The 12,607-nt window shown below is 44.1% G+C and overlaps 2 protein-coding genes across 3 annotated transcripts in view; one reads left to right on the top strand and one right to left on the bottom strand.

Annotated features, from left to right (window-relative positions):
* Positions 1-3,052, top strand: part of MAP3K19 (mitogen-activated protein kinase kinase kinase 19) — a 23,918-nt gene extending 20,866 nt beyond the window's left edge. The window contains exon 5 of the mRNA XM_075317135.1: positions 2,968-3,052. Within this exon, the coding sequence (XP_075173250.1) occupies positions 2,968-3,034 (67 nt within the window). The 3' untranslated portion in view covers positions 3,035-3,052. The remainder of the gene's footprint in view (positions 1-2,967) is intronic.
* CCNT2 (cyclin T2) overlaps positions 1-12,607 on the bottom strand; it is a 109,547-nt gene that overhangs the window by 10,637 nt on the left and 86,303 nt on the right. The gene's annotated exons all lie outside the window — the stretch shown is intronic.

The following is a 12,607-nucleotide window of genomic DNA, read 5'->3' as shown; positions in this document are numbered from 1 at the left end:
GTTGGAGGGGTTTTTAGATTTGGCGATCTTAGGAGGATCTGTTTGTGCAGGTAACTATTACTGTGCAGAATTATTAGGCAACTTAATAAAAACCAAATATATTCCCATCTCACTTGTTTATTTTCACCAGGTAAACCAATATAACTGCACATCATTTAGAAACAAACATTTCTGACATGCAGAAACAAAACCCAAAAAATTAGTGACCAATATAGCCCCCTTTCTTTCTGATGACACTCAGCGGCCGACCATCCATAGATTCTGTCATTGCTTGATCTGTTTACGATCAGCATTACGTGCAGCAGACACCACAGCCTCCAGACGCTGCTCCGAGAGGTGGACTGTTTTCCCTCCCTGTAGATCTTACATCTTATGAGGGACCACAGGTTCTCTATGGGGTTCAGATCTGGTGAACAAGGTCATGTCATTATTTTTTCATCTTTTAGACCTTTACTGGCCAGCCACGCTGTGGAGTAGTTGGATGCATGTGATGGAGCATGGTCCTGCATGAAAACCATGTTTTTCTTGAACGATAGCGACTTCTTCCTGTACCACTGCTTGAAGAAGATGTCTTCCAGAAACTGGCAGTAGGTCTGGAAGTTGAGCTTCACTCCATCCTCAACCCGAAAAGGTCCCACAAGTTGATCTTTGATGATCCCAGCCCATACCAGTCCCCACCTCCACCTTGCTGGCGTCTGAGTCGGAGTGGAGCTCTCTGCCCTTTACTGATCCAGCCTCTGGCCCATCCATCTGGCCCATCAAGAGTCACTCTCATTTCATCAGTCCATAAAACCTTTGAAAAAAATCAGTCTTAAGATATTTCTTGGCCCAGTCTTGATGTTTTATCTTATGTTTCTTGGTCAGAGGTGGTGGTTTTTCAGCCTTCCTTACCTTGGCCATGTCCCTGAGTACGGCACACCTTGTGCTTTTTGATACTCCAGTAACGTTGCAGCTCTGAAATATGGACAAACTGGTGGCAATTGGCATCTTGGCAGCTTCACGCTTGATTTTCCTCAATTCATGGGCAGTTATTTTGCGCCTTTTTTGTCCAACACGCTTCTTGCGACCCTGTTGGCTATTTGCCATGAAACGCTTGATTGTTTGATGATCACGCTTCAAAACTTTATCAATTTCAAGACTGCTGCATCTCTCTGCAAGACATCGCACAATTTGGACTTTTCAGAGCCCGTCAAATCTCTCTTCTGACCCATTTTGCCAAAGGAAAAGAAGTTGCCTAATAATTAAGCACCCATTATATAGGGTGTTGATGTCATTACACCGCACCCCTCCTCATTACAGAGAGGCACATCACCTGATTTACTTCATTGGTAGTTGGCTCTCAGCCTATACAGCTTGGAGTAGGACATGTATAAAAAGTATCATGGGAGCAAAATACTCATTTGCCTAATAATTCTGCACACAGTGTAGTGCAAGTGATCGAATGATTGCAAGTTCTAGTGTCATAACGGGATTAACAAATACAGTAAAAATAAGTAAATTTTTTTACTGTATTTTTACTGTATTTGTTAATCCCGTTATGACACTGGAACTTGCAATCATTTGATGACTTGCACTATACAGTCTCCCTTGCTTTTCTTTGGACAAACACGGGGCGCTTCATTATATTTTATAACATATCTAAAAATAATTACCACCCCAACCATACATATAAAGAATCACTCCCTTTTGCCCCATTAAAAATAAAGCAATTTGAAATATTGGTATCGCTGCGTTCATAAAAATCTGATCACACACTAAAAAATTAAATCAGATTGGTAAACGGCATAACAAAATTAAAAAAAATAAATAAAATCAATGACAGTTATTTTTTTTTTTTTTACAACCGCAACATTTAAAAAAAAAAAACAAAAAAAACATAAGTCCTCACACAGCACCACATCCCAAAAATGGAAAATGGTATGGGTCTCAGAATATGCCAACATGCAAATTTTGTGCAAAAAAAAAAAAAAAAAAAATTAGGATTTTTTTTACCACTTAAAAAAAAAAAAAAAAAGAAGAACAACAAAACCCCCCAACCATACATTTGGTATTTGAAAACTTGTACTGACCTGGAGAATAGTAACAATGCACATGCAAAAAAAAAAAAAAAAAAAAAAAAAGGGTGTGGCTCTTGGAATACAGGAGGGAAAACACGAAAGTGCAAAAACAGAAAATTGCCCAGTTGGGAAGGCCTTAAAGGGGGTCTTACACTATAAAGAAGTGGGCCTCAGATACAGAAGCCGAGAGGATGCGACTTTCTAATGTGCACGGTGTTCAGGCTACATTTTAGGGCTGAGAGCGCGCCTCCACCCTTTGTCGGAAAGGTTTGCTGTGGCCATTGAGAAAGTTATCCAAGAATGTTACCAACAAATTCGATAAATATAAATTATAGCACCAAAAAAAAAAAAAAAAAGAAAAAGTATGTATGAGCCGGCAGAGAGATATAATATTATATATATATATATATATATATATATATATATATATATATATATATATATATATATATATATATATATATATATATATATATATATATATATATATATATATATATATATATATATATATATATATATATAGATATAGATAGATATAGATATATATAAATAAGCTGTTCATGATATTTGTGGGCAGGGGCCACTTACCTGACCATCTCGGCTGCTTGAGGCAGAGGGCACTTAGCTTCACCGATCATTACCAGCGATGACGTGGAACACGAGCAATATATAGTACAATGAGGCTTCATTATATATGTACTAGAAAATCATCCCGCAAGACCAAAAGATACAACCCCCCTCCCATGTAGTTATTGCTCTTTACAGGTCTACGGAGCAACCTGGGGTCACATGAAAAGTCAAAATGAACCGCGACAGTCGCACTCATCCTGGGAAATCGCCTGGAAATAAACTGTACTGTGAGTAAAAATCAAAACGTTTTAGGTTTCAGTTTTCTCTTTTCTTGCAGGGATCAGGAGACGCGGCCATCGGCGGAGCAGCTTCTTCAGCACGCTTTTGTTACCTGGACATCATAAGTTTTGTGCCATCAGAATCAACCAAACTTTAACTAAAAAAATTAAAAAATTCTTAAAATTGCCGAATGAGTTTCCTCCTTGTACGTAGCCTCTGTAGACTCTAATCACAGATTAACGATCACCAATCAGCAGTGTTACAGTCCAACGAGATAGAGACGACGACCACCACAAGTCATTCGCTTGCCAATGGATGACCATCAACCGGTGGATTAACATGTGACCCTTCCACATATTGTTGGTCCGAGATGAGCCACATCGGCAGGGCGATCAGAAGAGTACATTTCATGCTAGGCAATACATGTAGGGAGGAAGGTGGGGGTATGAAGCTGCAGGTAAAAGGACTACTCATTGGTAAGGGAGTAAAGATGGTAATACACGAGATAGCCGACAGCCGAAAGTCCAACCATTTTTTCCCCAACCCTCCCGTATACATTAGCACTTGGCTTGGCCAATTGGATACGTGCTTTCAATGTGGAGAAAGGAAACAGCTGCTGCCAGAGTCTTCTCTTCCCCAAATACAGATTCCAGTTGGGGTAGAATTGGGAGCTACTTCATTAATATCGGATGGTCAGCCGGTTGCACCACAATGAGCGTGTTCGGATGACTCGTCTGATGTATCTGTGGGGTTGAAGTTGACATAAGCTCATAATATCCACCCGTAATTTTTTGGTCGAACTTTGTATCAATTTTTTTTTGTTCCTCAAGTATTGACTAGGATTGTGAGATTGGTAGCCCAATAGGCTAGGTCACCAATATCAGATCGGTGAAGAAGGGAGGTGGTGGGCAGCTGTGGGCACATCCAGCCACAGCTCTGTACACAGCCCCATTACAACAGCTCAGCTCCCAATCAAGCGAATTTGATGGGAGCCACACAAGCCCAGAACGGCCATGACACCATGTGCCGAGTTCCGGTATTCCGGCTCTGCACACTACGTACTTTCAGTCACTTAGAACATGAGGGATAGCCCACTTCCCAAACCTGAAACCTACCCTCCGGATAATTCCAACATTGTTTTATGGACCAAAAATACTTTCTGCATAAAAATATACATTTTTCAACCCCACATTGTAGCCAGATTATAGGACAAGGTCTGAGAAAATCAGCAGCTGTTAAGAGGAAAAGGGCTGGATCTGCAGAGCCACCTATATCTCCAAAGAGGAGATTTGTAAGTGGAGCATTGCATGGCCTACAAGGCTCCTAACCCCGAAGTGGTGAGCTCCACCAGACGCTTAACCCCTTTAAACCTTCAAATTGGCAGCACGCCTTATTCAACATGGATTGCGCGAGGTCCAATTTGTGAACAGTTTTACACAATTGCCCCAAAATATTTTACAAACAATTCGATCTATGCAAAACTCACCCCTAAACTGCACAAGACCCCAAGAGATCGGAAAAATGCGTATCTCTCTGGGTAGAAAAAGAGAAGTATTGTGCGCATACCTTCATGATTTCCCCCCCCCCTCCTCTCCAAAAAATAAATGAAACCCCCTAGGGATTAGTACGTTATTCCTTACCCAATTATATCGATTTTGGGGGCAAGGGGGTGAATTCTTTAAACAAGACAAATGAAACAAGGAACATTTTTGTAAGAAAAACCCAACTCTGTTCCTGCCAAGTAGCGCAGTTTCAGCAGGGTGCTTTCCATAGGGTCAAAAACGCACCGTTCAGGCGGCCGGGAGACAATGCCGCTCGTCCAAACTGTCAATCATTCATCAACTACACAGGCCCCCTGCAAGCTTGAAGATGGAAAGCGGTGCGCTCCTAAAAATCAAGCAAAGCTATGACACCCTGCATGAAAGGGTTAAACTTTTTCATCAGATATTAGTCTGGAGAGGACAGGTAAGGGAGTACTCCCTTCTTCAAGATCCTAGCCCAATATTAATAGGTGTAGGTGCAATAATAATATTAGCAAATGCCTCAAATTAGAAATGTAGTATAGTTCTCCTGATTAGCTATGTCACCTACCTCATGTGCAGGGCATTACAGTAGCTTAGGTATCCATGGTTACAATCATTCATAAAGTGACAGTTAGTTGATAGTGGTTATAATAACCATGGAAACGTAAGCTAATGCAATGCCCTGCACATGAGGTAGATGATAGAGCTAATCAGGAGATCTATAGTACATTTCTAATTGGAAGTATTTTGTAATATTGTTATTATTAGAACCACTATATATTGGGAGAGGATCTTTGCGTTGGTAAGGGGGGATTTTTATTTAAAGGAGTATTACCAACTCCAAGATCCTCTCCCAATATGTAGTGGTTCCAATAATAACAATATTACCAAATACTTCCAATTAGAAATGTACTATAGTTCTCCTGATTAGCTGTATCATCTACCTCCTGTGCAGGGCATTTAAGTAGCTAGGTGTCCATGGTTACAACCACTAGCAACTGTCACTTTATGAATTAGGTATCCATGGTTATGACGATTCATAGAGTGACAGTTGCTAGTGGTTGTAACCATGGACACCACCTAAGCTACTGTAATGCCCTGCACATGAGGTAGATGACATAGCTAATCAGGAGAACTATAGTACATTTCTAATTGGAAGTATTTGGGAATATTGTAATTATTGGAACCACTACATATTGGGATAGGATCTTGGAGATGGAACTACTCCTTTAAATAAAAATCCCCCAAAATAAGCAACAGATTTCAACAGCGTGTTTACAGCTTCTGTGTCTGAACAAATTCTAAAAATACTATTTAAAAGATGATGAATCTGTTACAATTGTCCACTTATAACTAGAGAAACCCGTGGAAGTTCGGGTTTGCCGGGACTTTAGATAAAGTTCAGTTGGGCAACTGGACTTGACCGGAACTTGATCCCGGAGCCCGAACCCAATTGGAAGCCACATACAGCCAGCCATAAACAACTGCCTTTCCGGGGGAGGAAAGGAGTCGTTTTTTTTTTTGGGAGGGGGGGGGGGGTTATATACTACAGCTGTAAACTTTGGTTTTACCCCCACTGCGAGCCGAGACTGCAAGTGGCACTCACTAGGCCAAGCACGAAGCACTTTACAGTTCGGGGGTTGCTCAACTCAACTTTATCCTAGATTTAAAAAAAACAAAAACAAATTTAGGCTCACCATAACATGTATAAGCAATTGCTGCTTCAACAATCAATATTACAGGCAAATAAGAGAAATGTAATATATTCTATTAAAAAAAAAAATATTTAAAATCTGCATCCGTCTCCACTTATGAGCCATTTCTCCCTTCTGAAAAAAATCATTAATTCAATCTGAACTACAACTAGAATATGCCCTGGTCAAAAAAGACAGACAGTCTGATTGCTGAGGTATTATTATGTAATCTATGACAAGGGGAACAGCAAAGTTACGAGGAAAATCTGCCGCACTTTCCTTAGTGCCCCCCTTATCCCTCAGCTGGATTCACAGCTACATTGCTGCTTTCTAGTATATTTTTAACTCACCATAAAGCTGAATCCATAGTAACACTGCTCAGTGCCGGTGTATGTCCCCCCTGCTGCTGCTTTCTAGTACATTTTTAACTGACCCCCAAAGCTGGATCCATAGTAACACTGCTCAGTGCCAGTGTATAATGTCCCCCATGCTGTTACTTTCTAGTACATTTTTAACTGACCCCCAAAGATGGATCCATAGTAACACTGCTCAGTGCCGATGTATAATGTTCCCCATGCTGCTGCTTTCTAGTGCATTTTTTAACTGACCACCAAAGCTGGATCCACAGCTACACTGCTCAGTGCCGGTGTATAATGTCCCCCCATGCTACTGCTTTCTAGTACATTTTTAACTGACCACCAAAGCTGGATCCACAGCTACACTGCTCAGTGCCGGTGAATAATGTCCTCCATGCTGCTGCTTTCTAGTACATTTTTTAACTGACCACCAAAGCTGGATCCACAGCTACACTGCTCAGTGCCGGTGAATAATGTCCCCCATGCTGCTGCTTTCTAGTACATTAACTGACCCCCCCAAAGATGGATCCATAGTAACACTGCTCAGTGCTGGTGTATATTGTCCCCCCTGCTGCTGCTTTCTAGTACATTTTTAACTGACCCCCAAAGATGGATCCATAGTAACACTCCTCAGTGCCGGTGTATGTCCCCCATGCTGCTGCTTTCTAGTACATTTTTTAACTGACCCCCAAAGATGGATCCATAGTAACACTGCTCAGTGCCGGTGTATGTCCCCCATGCTGCTGCTTTCTAGTACATTTTTTAACTGACCCCCAAAGCTGGATCCACAGTAACACTGCTCAGTGCCAGTGTATGTTCCCATGCTGCTGTTTTCTACCATGTTTTTAAACTCACCCCAGAGGTGGATGAACAGGTACACTGCTGAATAATGTCCTCCATGCTCCTGCTTCTGAACATGTGTTACACAGACAGGAATCCCTCAGGTCTGTTAGACATCATAGCAGCCAGTCTCTACCCACAAGCTCAGAGACAACTGAATATTAGAGAAAGTCTGCAGAGGAGGACACAAGCCACATAATGGCCAGAAGTAGTGGTATATCTTATGTACGCACAAGTTTCCTATTTTGTCATATAACCAGTATGTGGATGGCTGGCTCTTTACTGCAACAAGCAGTACACTAGCCCCCTTTCTATACAGCACTAATGACATGCCGAATGTGGAGGTGTCATGACCCATGCGGATATTTGCCAGAACCTACATATTTGTGAATACAGGATATTAATATACAAATATATTTCTAATACACCCCCAAAAAATGTTCCCCCTTTACCCATTGAGATCATGTATATGAGCTCCCCCTAGTGGTTGCATGCTGCTAACCAGAATTTAATCTCTTCTTTAACTCTAGGGGGGTTTTCTATGAAATAACCAGGAGTGACAGTAATATATTCCCAAAATAGGGGCAAAAATTGAGTCTTATTGAGAGAAGATATTTCATGGCGGACCCTCACTTTAATTATTTGGTTTCGCAGAACCACGCTTTTAAAAAAGAAAGAAAAATCTGTTGCTAAATCTGTTGCTAACACATAAAACCAATATAAAAGGAGTAAAACAAACAAAAAAAATAAAGTAACGTAAGTTCACAAGTAATGTTTTAAAAGTATAACTTTTTATTGCAAAAGAAGGGAATTTTGTTTACTTACCGTAAATTCCTTTTCTTCTAGCTCCAATTGGGAGACCCAGACAATTGGGTGTATAGCTTCTGCCTCCGGAGGCCACACAAAGTATTACACTCAAAAGTGTAACCCCTCCCCTCTGCCTATACACCCCCCCGTGCATCACGGGCTCCTCAGTTTTGGTGCAAGAGCAGGAAGGAGGAAACTTATAAATTGGTCTAAGGTAAATTCAATCCGAAGGATGTTCGGAGAACTGAAAACCATGAACCAAAAGAACAATTCAACATGAACAACATGTGTACACAAAAGAACAACAGCCCGAAGGGAACAGGGGCGGGTGCTGGGTCTCCCAATAGGAGCTAGAAGAAAAGGAATTTACGGTAAGTAAACAAAATTCCCTTCTTCTTTGTCGCTCCATTGGGAGACCCAGACAATTGGGACGTCCAAAAGCAGCCCCTGGGTGGGTAAAAGAATACCTCGATAATAGAGCCGACACGGCTCCCTCTTACAGGTGGGCAACCGCCGCCTGAAGGACTCGCCTACCTAGACTGGCATCTGCCGAAGCATAGGTATGCACCTGATAATGTTTCGTGAAAGTGTGCAGGCTAGACCAGGTAGCTGAAGAAAACAAAACTGAATATTCCAGTCCATTTTAGTCATTACAGACATAGAGAGTCACCAAATATAAACTACAAAAACCTATACTGACCTCCATATAAATTGATTATGCTCACTAATGAACAAACAATAATAGTATTTTTTGAAAAATTTATTAGAGTAATTCAAAGGGATACAAAAAGTGCAACACAAAGTGCAATGTGCATAAAAACATGTGCTGACAGTCAGGGCAGCATATCAGAAAAAGACAGGCTAAAATAATCAGAAACCTTGCAAGGTATAAGTATACAAACAGTGTATATGGTCAGAATTCATACAATATAAGCATGACAATAAACACCCAATTGTATTATAGTAAAACATCAAAAAGCAGCCTAGATAGACACGTATAATGGTCACATAGGACCTGACATAGAGCAGGAGTATATAAAGAATGTATATAATCCAGGTTCATGCATAATAAGCAGAATAATGAACAACTGAATACCATGGCCTAAATAGACATGCTTGTCTGGGAGCTACCAAGGGATGGACGTAGATACAATGAAAAATACGGTAGCCCACCAGAAACACTCATTTGTAAAACCAAAAAGATCATCCATGACATGCAAAGGTTAAACCAAGAGGGTCTGATAGCCCACCAGGAAGAGACGTTGTAGCCTGCCTGATATGCCGCCCCGCACGAACCTGCATTATATACATTCTTTATATACTCCTGCTCTATGTCAGGTCCTATGTGACCATTATACGTGTCTATCTAGGCTGCTTTTTGATGTTTTACTGTAATACAATTGGGTGTTTATTGTCATGCTTATATTGTATGAATTCTGACCATATACACTGTTTGTATACTCATACCTTGCAAGGTTTCTGATTATTTTAGCCTGTCTTTTTCTGATATGCTGCCCTGACTGTCAGCACATGTTTTTATGCACATTGCACTTTGTGTTGCACTTTTTGTATCCCTTTGAATTACTCTAATAAATTTTTCAAAAAATACTATTATTGTTTGTTCATTAGTGAGCATAATCAATTTATATGGAGGTCAGTATAGGTTTTTGTAGACCAGGTAGCTGCCTGACACAGCTGCTGAGCAGTCGCCCGGTGCCGCAATGCCCAGGACGCACCCACGGCTCTGGTAGAATGGGCTTTCAGCCCCGAAGGAAGCGGAAGCCCCGAAGAACGGTAGGCTTCAAAAATCGGTTCCTTGAACCACCGAGCCAAGGTTGACTTGGAAGCCTGCGAACCCTTACGCTGACCGGCGACAAGTACAAAGAGTGCATCTGAACGGCGCAGGGGCGCTGTGCGAGACCCGTAGCACCGGAGTGCTCTCACTAGATCTAATGAGTGCAAATCCTTTTCACATCGGTGAATTGGATTAGGGCAAAAAGAAGGTAAGGTGATATCCTGATTGGATGAAAAGGAGATACCACCTTAGGGAGAAATTCCGGAACAGGACGCAGAACCACCTTATCCTGGTGAAAAACCAGGAAAAGGGCTTTGCATGACAGCGCTGCAAGATCCGACACTCTTCGGAGTGATGTAACTGCCACTAGAAATGCCACCTTCTGCGAAAGACGTGATAAGGAGACATCTCGCAGCGGTTCGAAAGGTGGTTTCTGAAGAGCCGTTAGCACCCTGTAAAGGTCCCAGGGCTCTAGTGGGCGCTTGTAAGGTGGGACTATGTGGCAAACTCCCTGCAGGAACGTGCGGACCTGCGGGAGCCTGGCCAGGCGCCTTTGAAAAAATACTGAGAGCGCCGATACTTGTCCCTTGAGAGAGCTTAGTGACAAACCTTTGTCCATTCCAGATTGAAGGAAGGAAAGAAAAATGGGTAAGGCAAAAGGCCAGGGAGTAAACCCATTCGCAAAGCTAACCCTGACGATGCTAGGAGCCAGGACTCAATGGCCACACAGTCAGGTTGAGGGCCGCAGAATTCAGATGGAAAAACGGCCCTTGTGACAGCAAGTCTGTGCGGCCTGGAAGGGCCCACGGTTGACCCACCGTGAGATGCCACAGATCCGGGTACCACGACCGCCTTGGCCAGTCTGGAGCGACGAGAATGGCGCGGCGGCAGTCGGACCTGATCTTGCGTAATACTCTGGGTAGCATCGCCAGAGGAGGAAACACATAAGGCAGTTGAAACTGCGACCAATCCTGCACTTATGCATCCGCCGCCAGAGCTCTGTGAACTGCGGAGATGGTGGATGCTGTGGCTTCCACCCACTGCAGAATTCGCCGTACTTCCTGGAAGGCTTGACGACTGCGAGTGCCGCCCTGGTGATTGATGTAGGCGACTGCAGTGGCGTTGTCCGACTGGATACGGATCTGCCTGCCCTCCAGCCACTGATGGAACGCCAATAGGGCTAGATACACTGCCCTTATCTCCAGAACATTGATCTGAAGGGAAGACTCCCTCGGAGTCCAGGTCCCCTGAGCCCTGTGGTGGAGAAACACTGCTCCCCACCCTGACAGGCTCGCGTCCGTGGTGACCACAGCCCAGGTTGGGGGCAGGAAGGATTTTCCCTGCAAAAGAGAAGTGGGAAGAAGCCACCACTGAAGAGACGTCTTGGTTGCCAGGGAAAGAGAGACATTCTTGTCGAGGGAAGTCGATCTCTTGTCCCACTTGTGGAGAATGTCCCATTGGAGTGGGCGTAGATGAAATTGCGCGAAGGGCACTGCCTCCATCGCTGCCACCATCTTCCCTAGGAAGTGCATGAGGCGCCTCATGTAGGACCGCCACAACGGATGCCATGACTTTGGTGAAAACCCGTGGGGCTGTCGCCAAGCCGAAGGCAATGCCACGAACTGAAGGTGTTCGTCCCCTATGGCGAAACGCAAGAAGCGTTGATGTTCGGGTGCGATCGGCACATGGAGATAAGCATCTTTGATGTCGATCGATGCGAGAAAGTCTCCCTGTGACATCGAAGCGATGACCGAGCGGAGAGATTCCATCCTGAACCGTCTGGTTCTCACATGTCTGTTGAGCAGTTTGAGGTCCAGAACGGGACGGAATGAACCGTCCTTCATTGGCACCACGAACAAGTTGGAGTAAAAGCCGCGCCCCTGTTCCTGAGGGGGGACGGGAATCACAACTCCTTCTGTCTTCAGAGCGGCCACTGCCTGAAGAAGTGCGTCGGCCCGAGCAGGGGGGGGGGGGGGAGGTTGTGAAGAAACGAGTTGGAGGACGAGAGATGAACTCTATCCTGTAACCGTGAGACAGAATGTCTCTCACCCATCGGTCTTGAACATGTGGCCACCAGGTGTCGCAAAGGCGGGAGAGCCTGCCACCGACCGAGGATGCGGTTCGGGGATGCCAAGAGTCATGAGGAGGCCGCCTTGGAGGCAGTGCCTCCGGCAGCCTTTTGGGGGCGTGACTTAGACCGCCACGCGTAGGAGTTCCTCTGACCTTTCTCCGGCCTATTGGACGAAGAGGATTGGGACTTGGCGGAGGGGCGAAAGGAACGAAACCTCGATTGTATCTTACGTTGCTGAGGTCGCTTCGGTCTGGACTGGGGTAAGGAGGAGTCTTTTGCCTCTCATCCAATCGTTCTCCAAACAATCGGTCGCCAGAAAACGGCAAACCGGTTAGGAATCTCTTGGAAGCCGAGTCTGCCTTCCATTCGCGCAGCCACATGGCTCTGCGGACTGCCACAGAATTAGCGGATGCGACCGCTGTACGGCTAGCAGAGTCTAGGACTGCCTTCATGGCGTATGAAGAAAACGCCGACGCCTGAGAAGTCAAAGACGCAACCTGCGGAGCAGAATTACGTGTGACCGCATTAATCTCGGTTAGACAAGCCGAGATAGCTTGGAGTGCCCACACGGCTGCAAAAGCCGGGGCAAAGGACGCGCCCGTGGCTTCATAG

This window comes from Anomaloglossus baeobatrachus, chromosome 7 (genome assembly GCF_048569485.1).
Source record: "Anomaloglossus baeobatrachus isolate aAnoBae1 chromosome 7, aAnoBae1.hap1, whole genome shotgun sequence".
Lineage (NCBI taxonomy): Eukaryota > Metazoa > Chordata > Amphibia > Anura > Aromobatidae > Anomaloglossus > Anomaloglossus baeobatrachus.
Note: the sequence above shows the minus strand (reverse complement) of the source record. Positions and strands in the feature narration are given on the sequence as shown.